General features: G+C 37.9%; 1 protein-coding gene across 3 annotated transcripts in view; it reads right to left on the bottom strand.

The window, feature by feature from the left end:
- The window catches only part of ACSS3 (acyl-CoA synthetase short chain family member 3), a 179,282-nt gene that overhangs the window by 41,882 nt on the left and 119,685 nt on the right, over positions 1 to 17,715 (bottom strand). For all 3 annotated transcript variants that reach the window (XM_054442754.2, XM_054442753.2, XM_054442755.2), the window contains one exon: positions 11,569 to 11,672. In XM_054442754.2, coding sequence (XP_054298729.1) covers positions 11,569 to 11,672 — 104 coding nt within the window. The remainder of the gene's footprint in view (positions 1 to 11,568; positions 11,673 to 17,715) is intronic.

Genomic DNA, 17,715 nt, shown 5'->3' with positions numbered 1-17,715 from the left:
AGTCCCAGCTAGTGGGCAGGCTGAGGTGGGAGGCTCACTTGATTCTGGGAACTCAATAGCCTCATAGCACCACTGCACTCCAGCCTGGGCAACAAAGTGAAACCCTGTCTTAAAAAAACAACAACAATGGCAAATTAATTAATTAAATTAAAAATGAATTAAAATTCCATCAAAGCCAAATTTAAAAAGCCTATGTGAAAAATAATTATTCTTGCTGCACTTTATACAAATAATTAGGCCAAGTATAAGACTAAAGCTTATTTTTACCAGCAAATCAGTCTTATCATGATTTATCTTTAGTGAAAATGGGAGACTGGAGAGAGAAAATTATTTTTCAAGAACTACGGTATACCTGCTATTAGATTCCAGTCTCATCAGTTGTTTTTGAGTTTTTTCCTGTAATTTAGACTGACCTTGATTATTCCTGTGAACCAATCAGTGATCTCTGACTGCAGCTCAGAAGAAACAACAGAGATGGGTAATGTAAAATTCCAGATTAGTATTCTAATTCTGGGTATATATTGGAATCAGCTAGCAACCCCATATCAGTTTAGTCCAACAGTTGCCTTCTTATTTAGTTTACTTGGGATAGTTTTTACTTATTTTGCTTTACTATTGTGGAATATATTGCTGTTGTACTCTATGTGTAGGAATGCAGGATAAGCTTACTCAATGTTCTCTTAAATTGAACACTTTTAAATCTTTCAGATATCACCTTTTGATGGAATCCAAGAGTTATGAGTGGTCCTCAACATACTGATGCTTTCTAACTAAGGTCCTCTCTAACCTGAATACAAGAGACCCTAATAGGCAGGAATATCACCCTATTCAGCCTGAAGAAGTTACAGAAGATGGATTTTAATCCCTCTACAACCCTTAGGATTAGGGTTCTCTTATAAAAGGGAGGGGGAAAATATGTCAGAGGCATTCAAACCAGAGCAACTCCATCTTGAATAGGGGCTGTGTAAAATAATACTGAGACCTACTGGGCTGCTTTCCAAAGTGGTTAGGCATTCTTAGTCACAGGATGAGATAGGAAGTTGGCACAAGATACAGGTCACAAAGACCTTGCTGATAAAACAGCATGAGGTAAATAAAGCAGCTGGCCAAAACCTACCAAAACAAAAATGGTTATGAAAGAGACCTCTGGTCATCCTCACTGCTCATTGTATGCTAATTATAATGCATTAGCATGTTAAAAGACATGCTCACCAGTGCCAGGAGTTTACAAATGCCATGGCAATGTCAGGAAGTTACCCTATATGGTCTAAAAAGGGGACGGACCCTCACTTCTGGGAAGTTCTCACCCCTTTCCTGGAAAACTCATGAAACATCCACCCTTTGTCTAGCATATAATTAAAAATAACCATAAAAATAGCCAACCAGTAGCCGTTTGGGCTGCTCTGCCTATGGAGTAGCACTCTTTTATTCCTTTACTTTCCTAATAAACTTGCTTTCACTTTACTCTATGGACTTACTCTGAATTCAATCTTGTGTGAGGTCCAAGAACCCCTTCTTGGGGTCTGGATCAGGAGCTCTTTCAGGTAACAAATTCATCACAGAATACTGTCCGAGTTGTTTTAGTCAACAATACTTGGAGCACCAGAATCCCTGGCTGATTTCTACCTATGATCCACAAAATCATGAGATATGGTTGTTGTTTTAAGCTGCCAGGTTCTGGAGTAATTTTTTTTTTTACATAGCAATAAATACTTGGAACATTTCCCATTAAAAATGTTATATAACCTTTTTAAAAAGATTTAGTGCAAGTCTCAAAAAAAAGTGCATGTAGTTAACAAAAAACATTCTCCTAGCCTGCAGTTGAAATCAGTCTGTGTGCCTGAGAATCATTTGTATCGGCAGGACCAGCAGTCCAGTCCCTGACATTCTGTGCTTGGGAAATGTTTGCTGACTAGTAAATGCATACTTCTAACATGATTTTCGGCTCCCATGATAAAGATCAGGGACCTAAAAAAAATAAGTAGCAAATCACAGAATGTAATCCCAAAATGAACCAGAGAGAAAAGAAAAATAGAGGACTCCAGGAAGAAAAAAGCTATATGTTACTATTATAATTCCTTTACAACATTTTCTTATTCCAAGAATGATATTCAAAGGACAGTCATTCAATAAGTATTTATTGAATATATTCTATTCACTAAAAGGTATTTCTTTTGGGGAGAAGGGGGTGTTGAGGGTATAAATACATGCCAAATAGAAATTGCAGCATGTATAAAGTTTCAGAAGTTAGACCATCAAAGGACTGTGAGTTATTCAGCAGAGCAAAGCTTGCGGGAGGCAGGTGTACTTAGGGAGATGATGAGAGACCAATGAAAGAAGTAAACAGAGGGATGAAAATCCCATGTTAAGAAATTTGAATATTGTTCCAGGAACAATGGGAGACACGGGGGGTTTCATAGAGGCAATTCGGTTAGAATTGCATTATAGAAAAATCTCTTCAGTTGCTAACTGGAGCACTAAACTGATGATCCCAACCTAAAGCAATAAATCAGATAGATGTGGATGGTCTGGTGCAGGTGACTGGCAGTGGAAGATAGGCCAAGTTTTAATTATACTCAAGATCAAAAGGTCTTGGTGATTGTCTGGATATGGGGCAAAAGCAAGAGGGAAAAGGCCCAGTTAACCCCCAGGGATATGGCTCAAAAGTTAAAGAAAACTAGATGTGCACAAAGGTTAAGAGGAAGATGTGGTGGCAAGTTCACAAGTCCAGCTCTATAAATGAGAGCTCCCGCTGCACCTGGCAATCTGCCATTCTGCCTTTACAGAAACTACATTAAAACAATATGGATTTAGAAGTCGGTAACCCATGCTGCGAGTGGAAGACTTAGGAATAAATCAATGCAGCAACCTAGTACTGCTGAATCATATTAATCACAGCATCATGATGGGCATAGAGGCAATTTGTAAAGAAACCATTCTCCCCACCTCTGAATCTTTACAGTGAACTATAAATAACTTGAATAGGTAGCAGAAAGAAAGCAGAAACAGTGAGATGTACACTAGTGAAAGAAACTCAATTTAATCTTTGTGTTCAGGAGATGGTAGGATTTTAGTTTAAAATACTTAATTCGAAGAAACCTAACTTTTTGTACAGGAAGAAGACCATTAATTCGAGCTATGAGACACTGGTCTTATCCTACTCCCTTACCAGCACATTGCCTCTAACTGTGGAGGACTCAAGGGAGAAGCCCATAAATAATCCTGTGTTTAACTAGATAAGAAACGCTGAGTTAATGAAGGCGTGAGATAAAAGCTATGGGGAGAGGACCCAGGACAGCACAGAACTAATGTCAACTAGCTACTTGACTCAAGGAAAGTAAAATCTCTACGGTTACATTTTCTGAAACATAAGTTCCGCTTTTACAGTCTAAGTTTTTTTGAATCTGAATTATTTACAGGCCAAGATTCTAAAGATGGCCTTTACATTAATGAAGGGCTATTTATAGAAAGGAAAATAAAAATAATATTTTTTGAGTGCTGACTATATGCCAGGAATTCTTCTAGGTTGTTAGTACATATTTCACTTTACTTAAAGCTTTCAATTAGTCCTGAGGAAACTTAAGACCAAGGATTTGCCCTTGGCTATAGAGTAAGTGGCTGAATTGGGATGTAAAGGCAGTCCTACTGGATTCTGCATCATTTCTTGCTACCCACATTGTTTCTCCAAGGACAATAGCCACCTGCTGTTTTCCAAATTAAAATTCACAGCAAAAGAGGGATGGGGAATTGTTTTGTGGGGGCAGTAGGCCCAATGCAGGGGTTTACATGTAACAGGGGGAATCAAATTTTCAGACAGTAAAGTTTGTCAAGGGAAGGTATAGATAACTCTTGTTCTTGTGAAGATCTATAAAAACATGACATATTTTCACCTTTCTAATGTGGTTTATACGTGACCCTTGCCCAGATACGAGGAGAATTAGAACAGATATTTCAAAGGCCAAAACAACTTTATATTATTAATCGATTTCCCAGCGTTTAGTCTCTTGCCAAAGCATTGCTACTGATATAATAATGAGCACAAATAGTGATTCTAAAACACAATTCTACATCTCTGAACTAATTTGTGTAATTTTTTTTAAATGATGTTCTTTTTATATTATAATGCTATAAAGATGAAATGTCTGATTCAATGAGGGTGTTTGCTTTGGGAATTCATTCTCAGGTGGATTAGCAGTTGGTAAACAGCTATTCACTTTCAGAAAGAGAAAGCCTTATTAAGCATGCCTTACATTTGACAAAAGGTTATTCTTTCCACAAACCAAATTCATGTAGCTTACTCCTAAGCTCCGGCTTTTCAAATTATCAGTAAAAATCACCTACTTTAAACTAATGAAGACTACTCTAAATGAGAAAAAATGCTGTTGCCAGGCAACAATAATGACATAGGGCTCCTTTTCTTTCTCACCAGATGGATGCTGTCACGCCATCTCTAGTTACACGTTGCTGAGATGACACTGTGTCTATATAACTGCTTTTTCCCCCATCACAACTTCTCATGCTAAATTTACCAAAAAATATCTTTTCTATGAATGAAAGAAAAAAAATAAATGTATTTCTGACCATTAAATTGTGAAAAACAAAGATGTATCAGACAGTAGTTAAGTCATTCATATTACTGAAAGATTATTTGCATTCTACTATTTGAAAGTAGCCTAGGGTATCTCCTGGGCAACCCAGTTCATGGGGCCATGTTTTGCCGGTTCAGTACAACCCAGCTCTTTGAGCTCTACAGTTTGCATTTCACACTAGCTCAATCCATTATCTTTGAAACACAGACATGTACTTTAAAGAAACCCTCCCGCCATAGCGCAATTTTGATAGACTCAGAAATTACTGAGTAAAATACAGAAGCAGAGAATAACAAGTAGTTAAAAAGCAAAATCCAGAAGGCAGCATTTGATAGCACATGGAAATATTTTGCTCCCTGATCTGCAGACAGAGGAATATTTGCTAATGGCTATTGGTACCCAAACCACAGAAAACAGGTTTTTAAATAATTCAAGATGGAGTCCTCAAGTCACCAAGAATGTACTTTCTTCATTGTCACATCAGCCACATGGGCCTCTTACGCCTAGATATGCCTAGGAATGTATTTTGCAGTAAATATACAAGATTTTGCACAGCACACAAGCTAAGTAAATTTGAAGAAAGTCGCACATCTAACACACAGTTGTAAAATGTTTTAAAAAGTGAAAGAAATAACAAGAGGCATAATGTTCTTAATGCTGATTCCAGGGATATAAAATTCCCTATTATAGCCTAAATATAGAGAACTGCAGGCTGACAGATTAAAATCCATCTGCAATTCAGTATATCAACATGGAGACACGAAAGAAAAATGTCTGAGAATTCAAGAGTAACAATGGAAGAGGATGATCAAGAAAAAAAGTGACTTAGACTTTAATACCTTACCTATCAAATCCTCAAATCCTAGTTAAGTGTTTTAAAATTTGTTTACTTAGGAGGAATGAGAAAGGGCTGTAGTTCTGCCTGTAACATTTCCCACAGAGATCTCTGTTATCAAACTCAGTAATTGTTCTATTTTGTGGTTTTGATTTTTGTAAATAAAATGTATTGCTGTCTTAAAAAATTTCTGGGCTAGTGAATCTTCTCCAGATATCCCTAAGAATAAGGATTAAATTTGATCAACCTCATCAACTTTTGTAGTTAAAAGTCTTGTCTCAGTTGTCTGCTGTCAGGAATTCTAACTTGCCAAGCTATGCAAAAATAAGAAATCATGTCAAGCTGCCCTGACACATTTTAATAACATAGTATTAGGGTATGTGTACCCTTAGAATCAATAGTTTAGATTTAGGAGCTGGCATGACTGAAGTTTGCAGGAGCCTTTGGGTCCACTTTAACAAAATCCAGAATTATCAGATTATTCCCCAAAGGAGGAAGAGTTAGGCTGTATATAGACTATAGTTACTTCAGAACTGCAGTTGCAATTAAAACTAAAGCAGTTCAATCAATTATGGAGTGAAATACTCAAATTCCACCAAGATAGACGAACTCCACAAAGATGGCTCAAGGCAGATAAAGTAAGATCAAACATTTCAATCATCACCAATGTCTCAGTTCATTAGATAACTACTGTTTTCTCATTGAAATTCCTCCTTAGAGTTTAACAAATTATGTGAATTATCTAAGCATTTTATTCCTCCATTAAAGTGATGAAAACAAACAAACAACAAAATCACCTAGTGCTGCTCAAGTTGGTGGTCATTACTTGATTTCAACTATGTCATCAGTACCTGGACATAAGGACACTTGAAACACTTTCAATATAAGCTCTAGATCTTCTGATGGTAAGTACACAAACAGTGTCCTGTCAACAGGTAAAAATAATCTGAATTTTGTTGAACTAAATCCTTCATTAAGCTGTCCCTTATAAAAGCCATTGTGGAAGTTGAGTATTCTATCTTTGTAGCTGTCATGAATTAACTGAGTGAAAGCAAGAGAAAGAACAAAGCGTTTTTATCTAGGATTAAATAACATTAAACACTGGGACTCCAGGATGTTTTGTTACAATCATTTCTAAACCAACACCATATCTTATAGCAAATAGGAATGAATGAAGGAAAGAAGAAATAAAAGAAGGGAGGGAGGGAAGAAGGGTGGAAGAGAGGTAAGGAGGAAAGAAGGGAAGAAGAGAGTGAGGGGGGAGGGAGGAAGGGAGGGAAGGAAGGAAGAAGAGGAGGAAGGAAGGATAGAAAAAAATAGATCTACAGTGTTTAGGATTTAATAGTAAGTCTCTGAACTTTAACAAATCTTTTTTTTGTACTAGCTCTTTTACTCATAAAAACAATAATTCCTTTACAGTGATCTTAAATCACAAAAAAAAAAAAAAAAAATCCCACGAAGGCCACCATGCACTGCACTGACAGTTCTTTTCTTCTAAAATTGTGCTTCCTGTCTGACCTCTATAACAATATAGTGTTTTATTTGGGGATCGTGCAGCCGAGGATAAGGAAGTTCTGGCTGTTCATTTCTTTTTTTTGGCACATGGATTACCATATTTTAATGAAACCATTATCTTTTTGTTTTCCCTTTTTAAATTATGATTATAAAACCTCTGTTTCTCTATCTCTGGGTAAAAAAGAAAATGAAAAATTCAGTCAATAATCCAGATGTTTTTAATCTTTTTATGGATGAGTTACTGTGAAGATAATACATCTGGGTGAATGACAATTTGGCTTTTATACAGATTTAGAAACAAATAAAGACAACTCTCCTCTCTAAACTTGACAAGACCAACTTCCTTCATGAGAGCATTAAATATTTACATTATTATACTCCAAAGCAAGAGATTCATGCTTCAGTGGTGCTGAACAGCACCAATTCTTTATTAAAATGCTCCTGTGAGGGGTGGAGGGTGCTAATCTGTTCTTGTATTTTCCACAGATTAGCTCTCAACTTAGATTATTAGATATTATTTGAATCAGATATAAAAGAATGTCTTTTTAATGAAATAAAGAGGATGTTAGTCACTAAAATCAGTTGGTACTAATACAAGTTGCACTAGAGTAACAATAATAATGTGTGATGGTTAATTTTAGGTGTCAACTTGACTGAATTAAGAAATACCTAGCAATCTGGTAAAGCATTATGTTTGGTTGTGTCCGTGAAGATGTTTCCAGAAGAGACTAATATGTGAGTCTAAGTGGACAAGATGAGAAGATCTTTCCTCAGTGCGAGTGGGCACCATCCAAGCAGGCAGAACCAGAAAGAACAAGAACAGAGGAAAGGTGAATGTGTGCATCCAACTGCTGAAGTTGGAATACACTCTTCTTCTCCTATCCCTGGACAACAACTCCAGGCTCCCCCATCTTTGGAGTCCAGAACTTATACAAGTGGCCCCCTGAGTTCTCAAGCCTTTGGTCTTAAACTAAGAGTGACATCATTCATTGGCTTCCCTCATTCTGAGGCCTTTGGACTTGGACTGAGCCATGCTACCAGAATTCCAGGGTCTCCAGCTTGCAGATGGCCCATTACGGGACTTCTCAGCCTCCATAATCATGTCAGCCAATCTCTCTAAAAAGTTTCCTCTCATATAGCTGTATCTATATCTACAAATTCTGTCCCTCTGGAGAACGCTGATTAACAAAACACAGTCATATAAATGAATTGACTGCAGTGTCCCTTCTTACAACTCAAGTCACAGGAACTACTTAATTTTTATTCATACATTTTAGTTACTTAACATATCCCTTACTAATTTCAAATTACACATCACAGTTTCTAAGCAGCTCATTTGTACACATGTATCAATGTAATCATAGAGCAAATTCATGAATTATTTATACACATATGAATTTATATGAAAGGCCCATAAAAGTGTGCAACTATGTAAAAAATATCAACTTCTAAGTCAATAACAAGAAAAACGGACCCTGGAAAACTTGAAATTTGAAATAAAGCAAAGTATTATTTGGTTAAAGCTAACCTTCTCTTAAACATTAACATGAGTTTCCTAGCACACTTCTTGGGGAAATAAATGTACCACCATCTATTTGACATACAAAACTAGGAAACTAATGAATGCACTTGAAACACCAGATGTTTTTCTTTTTGTAAGATTTCATAATAACTCATAACATACTTGCCCTTTTCCCCGGAATCAAACATCAATTTGATAGCACCTTAAGAAAGAATGGTTGAAACTTTATTTTATTTTATTTTATTTTTATTTTTATTTATTTATTTATTTTTTTGAGACAGAGTCTCGCTCTATCACCCAGGCTGGAGTGCAGTGGTGCGATCTCAGCTCACTGCAAGCTCCACTTCCCGGGTTCATGCCATTCTCCTGCCTCAGCCTCCCGAGTAGTTGGGATTACATGCACCCACTACCACACCTGGCTAATTTGTTTGTATTTTTAGTAGAGACGGGGTTTCACCATGTTAGTCAGGCTGGTCTCGAACTCCTGACCTCGTGATCTGTCCACCTTGGCCTCCCAAAGTGCTGGGATTACAGGCTTGAACCACCGCACCCAGCCCTTCAGTATCATTTTATAACTACTTATCACAACATACAACTTTGAAAATGATAAATTGATTTTTTTCTATGCAAATGAATAGAGATCCTAACTAGTTTCCTGTTAGTAGCCAACCTCTGCATCACCTATAATGAAATTATTTTACAAAGCACCAAATGATCTAGCGATCTAGCTACTAGCTACCTATCTACCCATCCAAATATATTTGTGTAGTTTAATAGGATGGAATACCAAACAAAGGCTGTAAAAACAAACGGGATGAGGACAATGGATATGGAAATAATCATTCATTTTATTAGGAAAATCCACATGTTTTCCATGGCAATTAACAGTCACTCCAACCTGATTACAGTGACAGCACATTGACACAATGTAGCTATTAATTCCCTTGGAACAATACATTAAAGAAAAATTGCAAATCCTCATGGAACTCAGTATCCATGAGGGACCTCATATGCTTCTGTCACAGGCTTCAGTGACCTTTTTTGTAAGCCTGAATACACTAACTACATACATCCACACAGGCTATTATATATAAAGGTGTCTATAAGAAAAAGCAAAAGAATTTTATAATTTTATTTGTGAATGTGCTAGTTTTCTTCAGTGAGTTTTGGCACAGTCACCTTCAAGAGGGAAAAACAGAACTCTTCTGCAAGTGTTTGTGTCAGGTCATGTTTGTATGGGAAATAGTCCCCCATTTTGACCAGATAAGAGAAATTATCTTAAAGGTGACAAAACATTTTCCAGTTCATGACCAAGAAAATAACTGTTAAAACTTTCCTGGCTAATAGGGGATACATAAATACTGTAAACATTCTTCTTGCAGATGCAATAATTCTTCACTTGTTTTTATGTATTTCTACACATAGCATTGATTGTTCTTGAAATTCATTCTTATACTTTGTATTTACTAAAGAGTTACAAATCTGAGTTTAAATAATTTTCCCCTTAGTAAATAAAACTGGAGGGAATAGAAAGCTTCTTTCTGATTTTCATCTTACGTAAGGAAAGTGTCCTCTGCTCTGATTATTCATTTTATATTTCATATTACAAAGGATGTGTAGAAAACATTTTTTTATTTCTTTTCTTTTTTTTTTTTTTTTTTGACAGAGTCTTGCTCTATTGCCCAGGCTGGAGTTCAATGATAGGATCTTGGCTCACTGCAACCTCCTCCTCCCAGGTTCAAGCAATTCGCAGCCTCCTGGGTAGCTGAGATTACAGGCATGCTCCATCATGCCCGGCTAATTTTTTGTACTTTAAGTAGACATGGGGTTTCACCATGTTGGCCAGGCTGGTCTCTAACTCCTGATCTCAAGTGATCTCAAGTGATCTGCTGTTTTTGCCTCCCAAAGTGCAGGAATTATAGGCATGAGCCACCATGCCCAGCCAGAAAACACATTTTTAAAGAACAATATTCAAGGACATAATATAAAAAGTAAAATTTGTCAGAATCAGAAATTTCTGAAGTATCAAACACTGAATTTGAGGCTTAGTCATTCAGTTAATCTTTTACATGAAAATCATTTTTACAGTCAGAGCTAAGTTTTTGCAAAGTAATCTTACTAATTTTTAACCCAAATTTGATATTCTGCCCCAGATGCAGAGAAGGTGAGAATACTGAAAATATGTGTATAAAAAGGTTGATCTAATTCATTGAACTAAGTGGGACTGAAATAAAATATGTACATATGAAGGTTGTAGGGCTCCCATGACTCATAGCTGCTTTCAGTGAGTCAAATTTTTTTAAATCTCTGTACTTTGTGAGGAGGTAAATGACTTCTAGACAATGTATCCATTCTCATATATATAGCCATCCCTCAAAAGAAGAAGCAGAAAGAGTTATTGTTGTGGTGGTTGTCTGCTTATTCCAAAGTTTATAGTTGATCCATTTAATATGAAAATTTGTTTCCCAGGGAACACTTAGAGGGAGGACTATAGAGAATAAACAAAATAACTTAAATGAATAAATTACATATGTAATGACAATTGTTTTGAAGAAAAATAAATTTCTCTGCCTTTAATGCTAGGCAGAATATATTAGATATTATAGAACACAAGAAGGTGGCCAGAGAGTCCTATGAGAGGAAGAGGGCTTCATAAAAGGACTCTGGGAGCAGTGTGCAGGGTGTATCAAAAAGCAGAGAGAACAGAGATGAGTGATTAGGAAACTTTAAATCAGGACAGAGGACAATGCAGCTGCCAGAGCTCAAAGGCAAGGGGAATACTGAAGGTGGGATGAACCCAACAGACACTTCAAAGGAAAATCTGAGACTTAGTAACTTACCAGATATAAGAAACAAAGAAGAGAAGATAAAGAGGTCTTTAGTGCTTTATACCTAGGGACCAAGAGAACGGTGGCATCAATGTCACTTATGAAGACATTATTAATAACACAACAATAAAAAAATTGCTTATTTTTACTGAAACCTGAACCACTTGAATCCTGAGTTTGTGTCTGATCTGCTGGTCATAGCTCAAAAGTTTCCTCCAATCCTTGCAGCCTTTTGGAACATTTCTTTAATATTTATGTACATGCTAGGAAAATGCTCACCAGTTTGCCACCAATGGTCTAAGACAGGTACTCTGAAGACATTTTTGGACCATTCCAGGGTCTCTACATCACATCGTTCTCCAGCCACAAATAATGTTTTGAACCTGAATATGAGACAGTGAATTCAAATTATTCCTGGAAAATAAATCTAAATAATTGTATTTACATTTTAAAAATATTATTTAACCACACTCATTATGTCAGAGGAATACAGCAATATAACCAATACATCAGACTGTATAATGATGACAGTCATTTCTTGTTTGGGTCCAAATGTAACCAAACACACATCACAGAATTGGAGTGAGGTACTTCCAAAGTAGAAATCACAGCTAGTGCTTTTCAGTTTTTAAAAGAGCAATTGAGTTGATCTCTGTAAACGATCTGCCATGTTCATCTAATGATCAAAGATAAAATATATTTCACCTTGACATTGTCCCTGCTAATTTTAGCTCCAAATTTGATTGCTATATTCTAAGTAAGGATATACACAAAAAATACATACATAAGTATCGGCTAAGGCAGCAAATATTCTTATAAATATGAATTTGTTCCTTCTTGTGTGATCCTATGATAAAGATTACTCTAATTTCAAGTATATATTTTTCCTATCCCAAGGACATATGTAGGAGAAATAGCTGGTGAAGAAGTAAATGCCATTGTGGCCTTGGAAGTCAAAAAGGTTCTTCAATCAAAAGGAATACAAGAGTACTAAAAGATGAAGGAGAATAACCATCTTTGGCAGAAAGCACCATACTGCAGAATGGAAAAAATGAAATAGAAAAATACAATTGTGTTGACCCCATTAGTGGTTCATTGAGAGCATGGGTGTTTGTGTTGTTTGTTTGTTTGTTTTTTTTTCATTTTCAAATGCCCTCAGGACCTGTTTATATGTATATAAAATGTGTGTGTGTGTGTGTGTGTAAGAAGAGTTAATTCATTTATCATCAAAGTAAAACACAAACAGTTGACAAACAAAAACCTGTCTACTGATCCTGAACAATGTAGTATATTTTACTATTCCCTTAATTTTTCATATCATTTCATAAAGATTCATGGAGATTCAAATACTTCCACTCCTATGTTCCAATAACATTCTGTTTCTGTCTTTGCTATGAACATGTATCTCATTCTAGACTTCTTTTGTTTTTGTCTATTTCCCACACTGCACTATGAGCTCCTTCAGAACATGTATCTTTATAACCCCAAGACCAATCAAAGTACATGAAATTTTTAGGTATTTAAACATTTCTAGATGCTCAGAATGATAAAGTACAGAGGTGGGGAGTTAGCAAAGTTAACGCCAGTTTGACTTATTCTTCTAAGTGAAAGAAGAGTCATGTTGGTTTCTTAGAGTGTGGAAACTGAGAAAAAAAGAACAGTGACCAGAGGAGAGCAAAATTCTGGAATTACTATTCTAGGATATTTTCAGTGCACAACATAAATGTGAAAAGACTTGGGGGAGGAGCCAAGATGGCCGAATAGGAACAGCTCCGGTCTACAGCTCCCAGCGCGTGCGACACAGAAGACGGGTGATTTCTGCATTTCCATCTGAGGTACCGTGTTCATCTCACTAGGGAGTGCCAGACAGTGGGCGCAGGTCAGTGGGTGAGTTCACCGTGCGCCAGCCGAAGCAGGGGCGAGGCATTGCCTCACTTGGGAAGCGCGAGGGGTCAGGGAGTTCCCTTTCCAGGGGTGACAGACGGCACCTGGAAAATCGGGCCACTCCCACCCGAATACTGTGCTTTTCCGATGGGCTTAGGAAACGGTGCCCCAGGAGAGTATAGCCCGCACCTGGCTCAGAGGGTCCTACGCCCACGGAGTCTCGCTGATTGCTAGCACAGCAGTCTGAGATCAAACAGCAAGGCGGCAGCCAGGCTGGGGGAGGGGCGCCCGCCATTGCCCAGGCTCGCTTAGGTAAACAAAGCAGCCGGGAAGCTTGAACTGGGTGGAGCCCACCACAGCTCAAGGAGGCCTGCCTGCCTCTGTAGGCTCCACCTCTGGGGGCAGGGCACAGACAAAAAGACAGCAGTAACCTCTGCAGACTTAAATGTCCCTGTCTGACAGCTTTGAGGAGAGCAGTGGTTCTCCCAGCATGCAGCTGGAGATCTGAGAACTGGCTGACTGCCTCCTCAAGTGGGTCTCTGACCCATGACCCCCGAGCAGCCTAACTGGGAGGCACCCCCCAGCAGGGGCAGACTGACACCTCATACAGCCGGCCAGGTACTCCAACAGACCTGCAGCTGAGGGTCCTGTCTGTGAGAAGGAAAACTAACAGAAAGGACATCCACACCAAAAACCCATCTGTACATCACCATCATCAAAGACCAAAAGTAGATAAAACCACAAAGATGGGGAAAAAACAGAGCAGAAAAACTGGAAACTCTAAAAAGCAGAGTACCTCTCCTCCTCCAAAGGAACGCAGTTCCTCACCAGCAACAGAACAAAGCTGGATGGAGAATGACTTTGACCAGCTGAGAGAAGAAGGCTTCAGACGATCAAATTACTCTGAGCTACGGGAGGATATTCAAACCAAAGGCAAAGAAGTTGAAAACTTTGAAAAAAATTTAGAAGAATGTATAACTAGAATAACCAATACAGAGAAGTGCTTAAAGGAGCTGATGGAGCTGAAAACCAAGGCTCGAGAACTAAGTGAAGAATACAGAAGCCTCAGGAGCCGATGCGATCAAATGGAAGAAAGGGTATCAGCCCTGGAAGATGAAATGAATGAAATGAACCAAGAAGGGAAGTTTAGAGAAAAAAGAATAAAAAGAAACGAGCAAAGCCTCCAAGAAATGTGGGACTATGAGAAAAGACCAAATCTACGTCTGATTGGTGTATCTGAAAGTGACGGGGAGAATGGAAACAAGTTGGAAAACACTCTGCAGGATATTATCCAGGAGAACTTCCCCAATCTAGCAAGGCAGGCCAACATTCAGATTCAGGAAATACAGAGAATGCCACAAAGATACTCCTCGAGAAGAGCAACTCCAAGACATGTAATTGTCAGATTCACCAAAGTTGAAATGAAGGAAAAAATGTTAAGGGCAGCCAGAGAGAAAGGTCGGGTTACCATCAAAGGGAAGCCCATCAGACTAACAGCAGATCTCTCGGCAGAAACCCTACAAGCCAGAAGAGACTGGGGGCCAATATTCAACATTCTTAAAGAAAAGAATTTTCAACCCAGAATTTCATATCCTGCCAAACTAAGCTTCATAAGTGAAGGAGAAATAAAATACTTTACAGACAAGCAAATGCTGAGACATTTTGTCACTACCAGGCCTGCCCTAAAAGAGCTCCTGAAGGAAGCGCTAAACATGGAAAAGCACAACCGGTACCAGCCACTGCAAAATCATACCGAAATATAAAGACCATCAAGACTAGGAAGAGACTGCATCAACTAATGAGCAAAATAACCAGCTAACATCATAATGACAGGATCAAATTCACACATAACAATATTAACCTTAAATGTAAATGGACTAAATGCGCCAATTAAAAGACACAGACTGGCAAATTGGATAAAGACTCAAGACCCATCAGTGTGCTGTATTCAGGAAACCCATCTCACGTGCAGAGACACATATAGGCTCAAAATAAAAGGATAGAGGAAGATCTACCAAGCAAATGGAAAACAAAAAAAGGCAGGGGTTGCAATCCTAGTCTCTGATAAAACGGACTTTAAACCAACAAAGATCAAAAGAGACAAAGAAGGCCATTACATAATGGTAAAGGGATTAATTCAACAAGAAGAGCTAACTATCCTAAATATACATGCACCCAATACAGGAGCACCTAGATTCATAAAGCAAGTCCTGAGTGACCTACAAAGAGACTTAGACTCCCACACATTAATAATGGGAGACTTTAACACCCCACTGTCAATATTAGACAGATCAATGAGACAGAAAGTCAACAAGGATACCCAGGAGTTGAACTCAGCTCTGCACCAAGCGGACCTAATAGACATCTACAGAACTCTCCACCCCAAATCAACAGAATATACATTTTTTTCAGCACCACACCACACCTATTCCAAAATTGACCATATACTTGGAAGTAAAGCTCTCCTCAATAAATGTAAAAGAACAGAAATTATAACAAACTATCTCTCAGATCACAGTGCAATCAAGCTAGAACTCAGGATTAAGAATCTCACTCAAAACCGCTCAACTACGTGGAAACTGAACAACCTGCTCCTGAATGACTACTGGGTACATAACGAAATGAAGGCAGAAATAAAGATGTTCTTTGAAACCAACGAGAACCAAGACACAACATACCAGAACCTCTGGGATGCATTCAAAGCAGTGTGTAGAGGGAAATTTGTAGCACTAAATGCCCACAAGAGAAAGCAGGAAAGATCCAAAATTGACACCCGAACATCACAATTAAAAGAACTAGAAAAGCAAGAGCAAACACATTCAAAAGCTAGCAGAAGGCAAGAAATAACTAAAATCAGAGCAAAACTGAAGGAAATAGAGACACAAAAAACCCTTCAAAAAATAAATGAATCCAGGAGCTGGTTTTTTGAAAGGATCAACAAAATTGGTAGATCGCTAGCAAGATTAATAAAGAAAAAAAGAGAGAAGAATCAAATAGATGCAATAAAAAATGATAAAGGGGATATCACCACTGATCCCACAGAAATACAAACTACCATCAGAGAATATTACAAACACCTCTATGCAAATAAACTAGAAAATCTAGAAGAAATGGATAAATTCCTCGACACATACACCCTCCCAAGACTAAACCAGGAAGAAGTTGAATCTCTGAATAGACCAATAACAGGAGCTGAAATTGTGGCAATAATCAATAGCTTACCAACCAAAAAAAGTCCAGGACCAGATGGGTTCACAGCCGAATTCTACCAGAGGTACAAGGAGGAGCTGGTGCCATTCCTTCTGAAACTATTCCAATCAATAGAAAAAGAGGGAATCCTCCCTAACTCATTTTATGAGGCCAGCATCATCCTGATACCAAAGCCTGGCAGAGACACAACAAAAAAAGAGAATTTTAGACCAATATCCTTGATGAACATTGATGCAAAAATCCTCAGTAAAATACTGGCAAACAGAATCCAACAGCACATCAAAAAGCTTATCCACCATGATCAAGTGGGCTTCATCCCTGGGATGCAAGGCTGGTTCAATATATGCAAATCAATAAATGTAATCCAGCATATAAACAGAACCAAAGACAAAAACCACATAATTATCTCAATAGATGCAGAAAAGGCCTTTGACAAAATTCAACAACCCTTCATGCTAAAAACTCTCAATAAATTAGGTATTGATGGGACGTATCTCAAAATAATAAGAGCTATTTATGACAAACCCACAGCCAATATCATACAGAATGGGCAAAAACTGGAAGCATTCCCTTTGAAAACTGGCACAAGACAGGGATGCCCTCTCTCACCACTTCTATTCAACATAGTGTTGGAAGTTCTGGCCAGGGCAATTAGGCAAGAGAAGGAAATCAAGGGTATTCAATTAGGAAAAGAGGAAGTCAAATTGTCCCTGTTTGCAGATGACATGATAGTATATCTAGAAAACCCCATTGTCTCAGCCCAAAATCTCTTTAAGTTGATAAGCAAATTCAGCAAAGTCTCAGGATACAAAATCAATGTACAAAAATCACAAGCATTCTTATACATCAATAACAGACAAACAGAGAGCCAAATCATGAGTGAACTCCCATTCATTTGCTTCAAAGAGAATAAAATACCTAGGAATCCAACTTACAAGGGATGTGAAGGACCTCTTCAAGGAGAACTACAAACCACTGCTCAAAGAAATAAAAGAGGATACAAACAAATGGAAGAACATTCCATGCTCATGGGTAGGAAGAATCAATATCATGAAAACGGCCATACTGCCCAAGGTAATTTACAGATTCAATGCCATCCCCATCAAGTTACCAATGACTTTCTTCACAGAATTGGAAAAAACTACTTTAAAGTTCATATGGAACCAAAAAAGAGCCCGCATCGCCAAGTCAATCCTAAGCCAAAAGAACAAAGCTGGAGGCATCACACTACCTGACTTCAAACTATACTACAAGACTACAGTAACCAAAACAGCATGGTACTGGTACCAAAACAGAGATATAGATCAATGGAACAGAACAGAGCCGTCAGAA

This window comes from Pongo pygmaeus, chromosome 10 (genome assembly GCF_028885625.2).
Source record: "Pongo pygmaeus isolate AG05252 chromosome 10, NHGRI_mPonPyg2-v2.0_pri, whole genome shotgun sequence".
Taxonomy (NCBI): Eukaryota; Metazoa; Chordata; class Mammalia; order Primates; family Hominidae; genus Pongo; species Pongo pygmaeus.
Note: the sequence above shows the minus strand (reverse complement) of the source record. Positions and strands in the feature narration are given on the sequence as shown.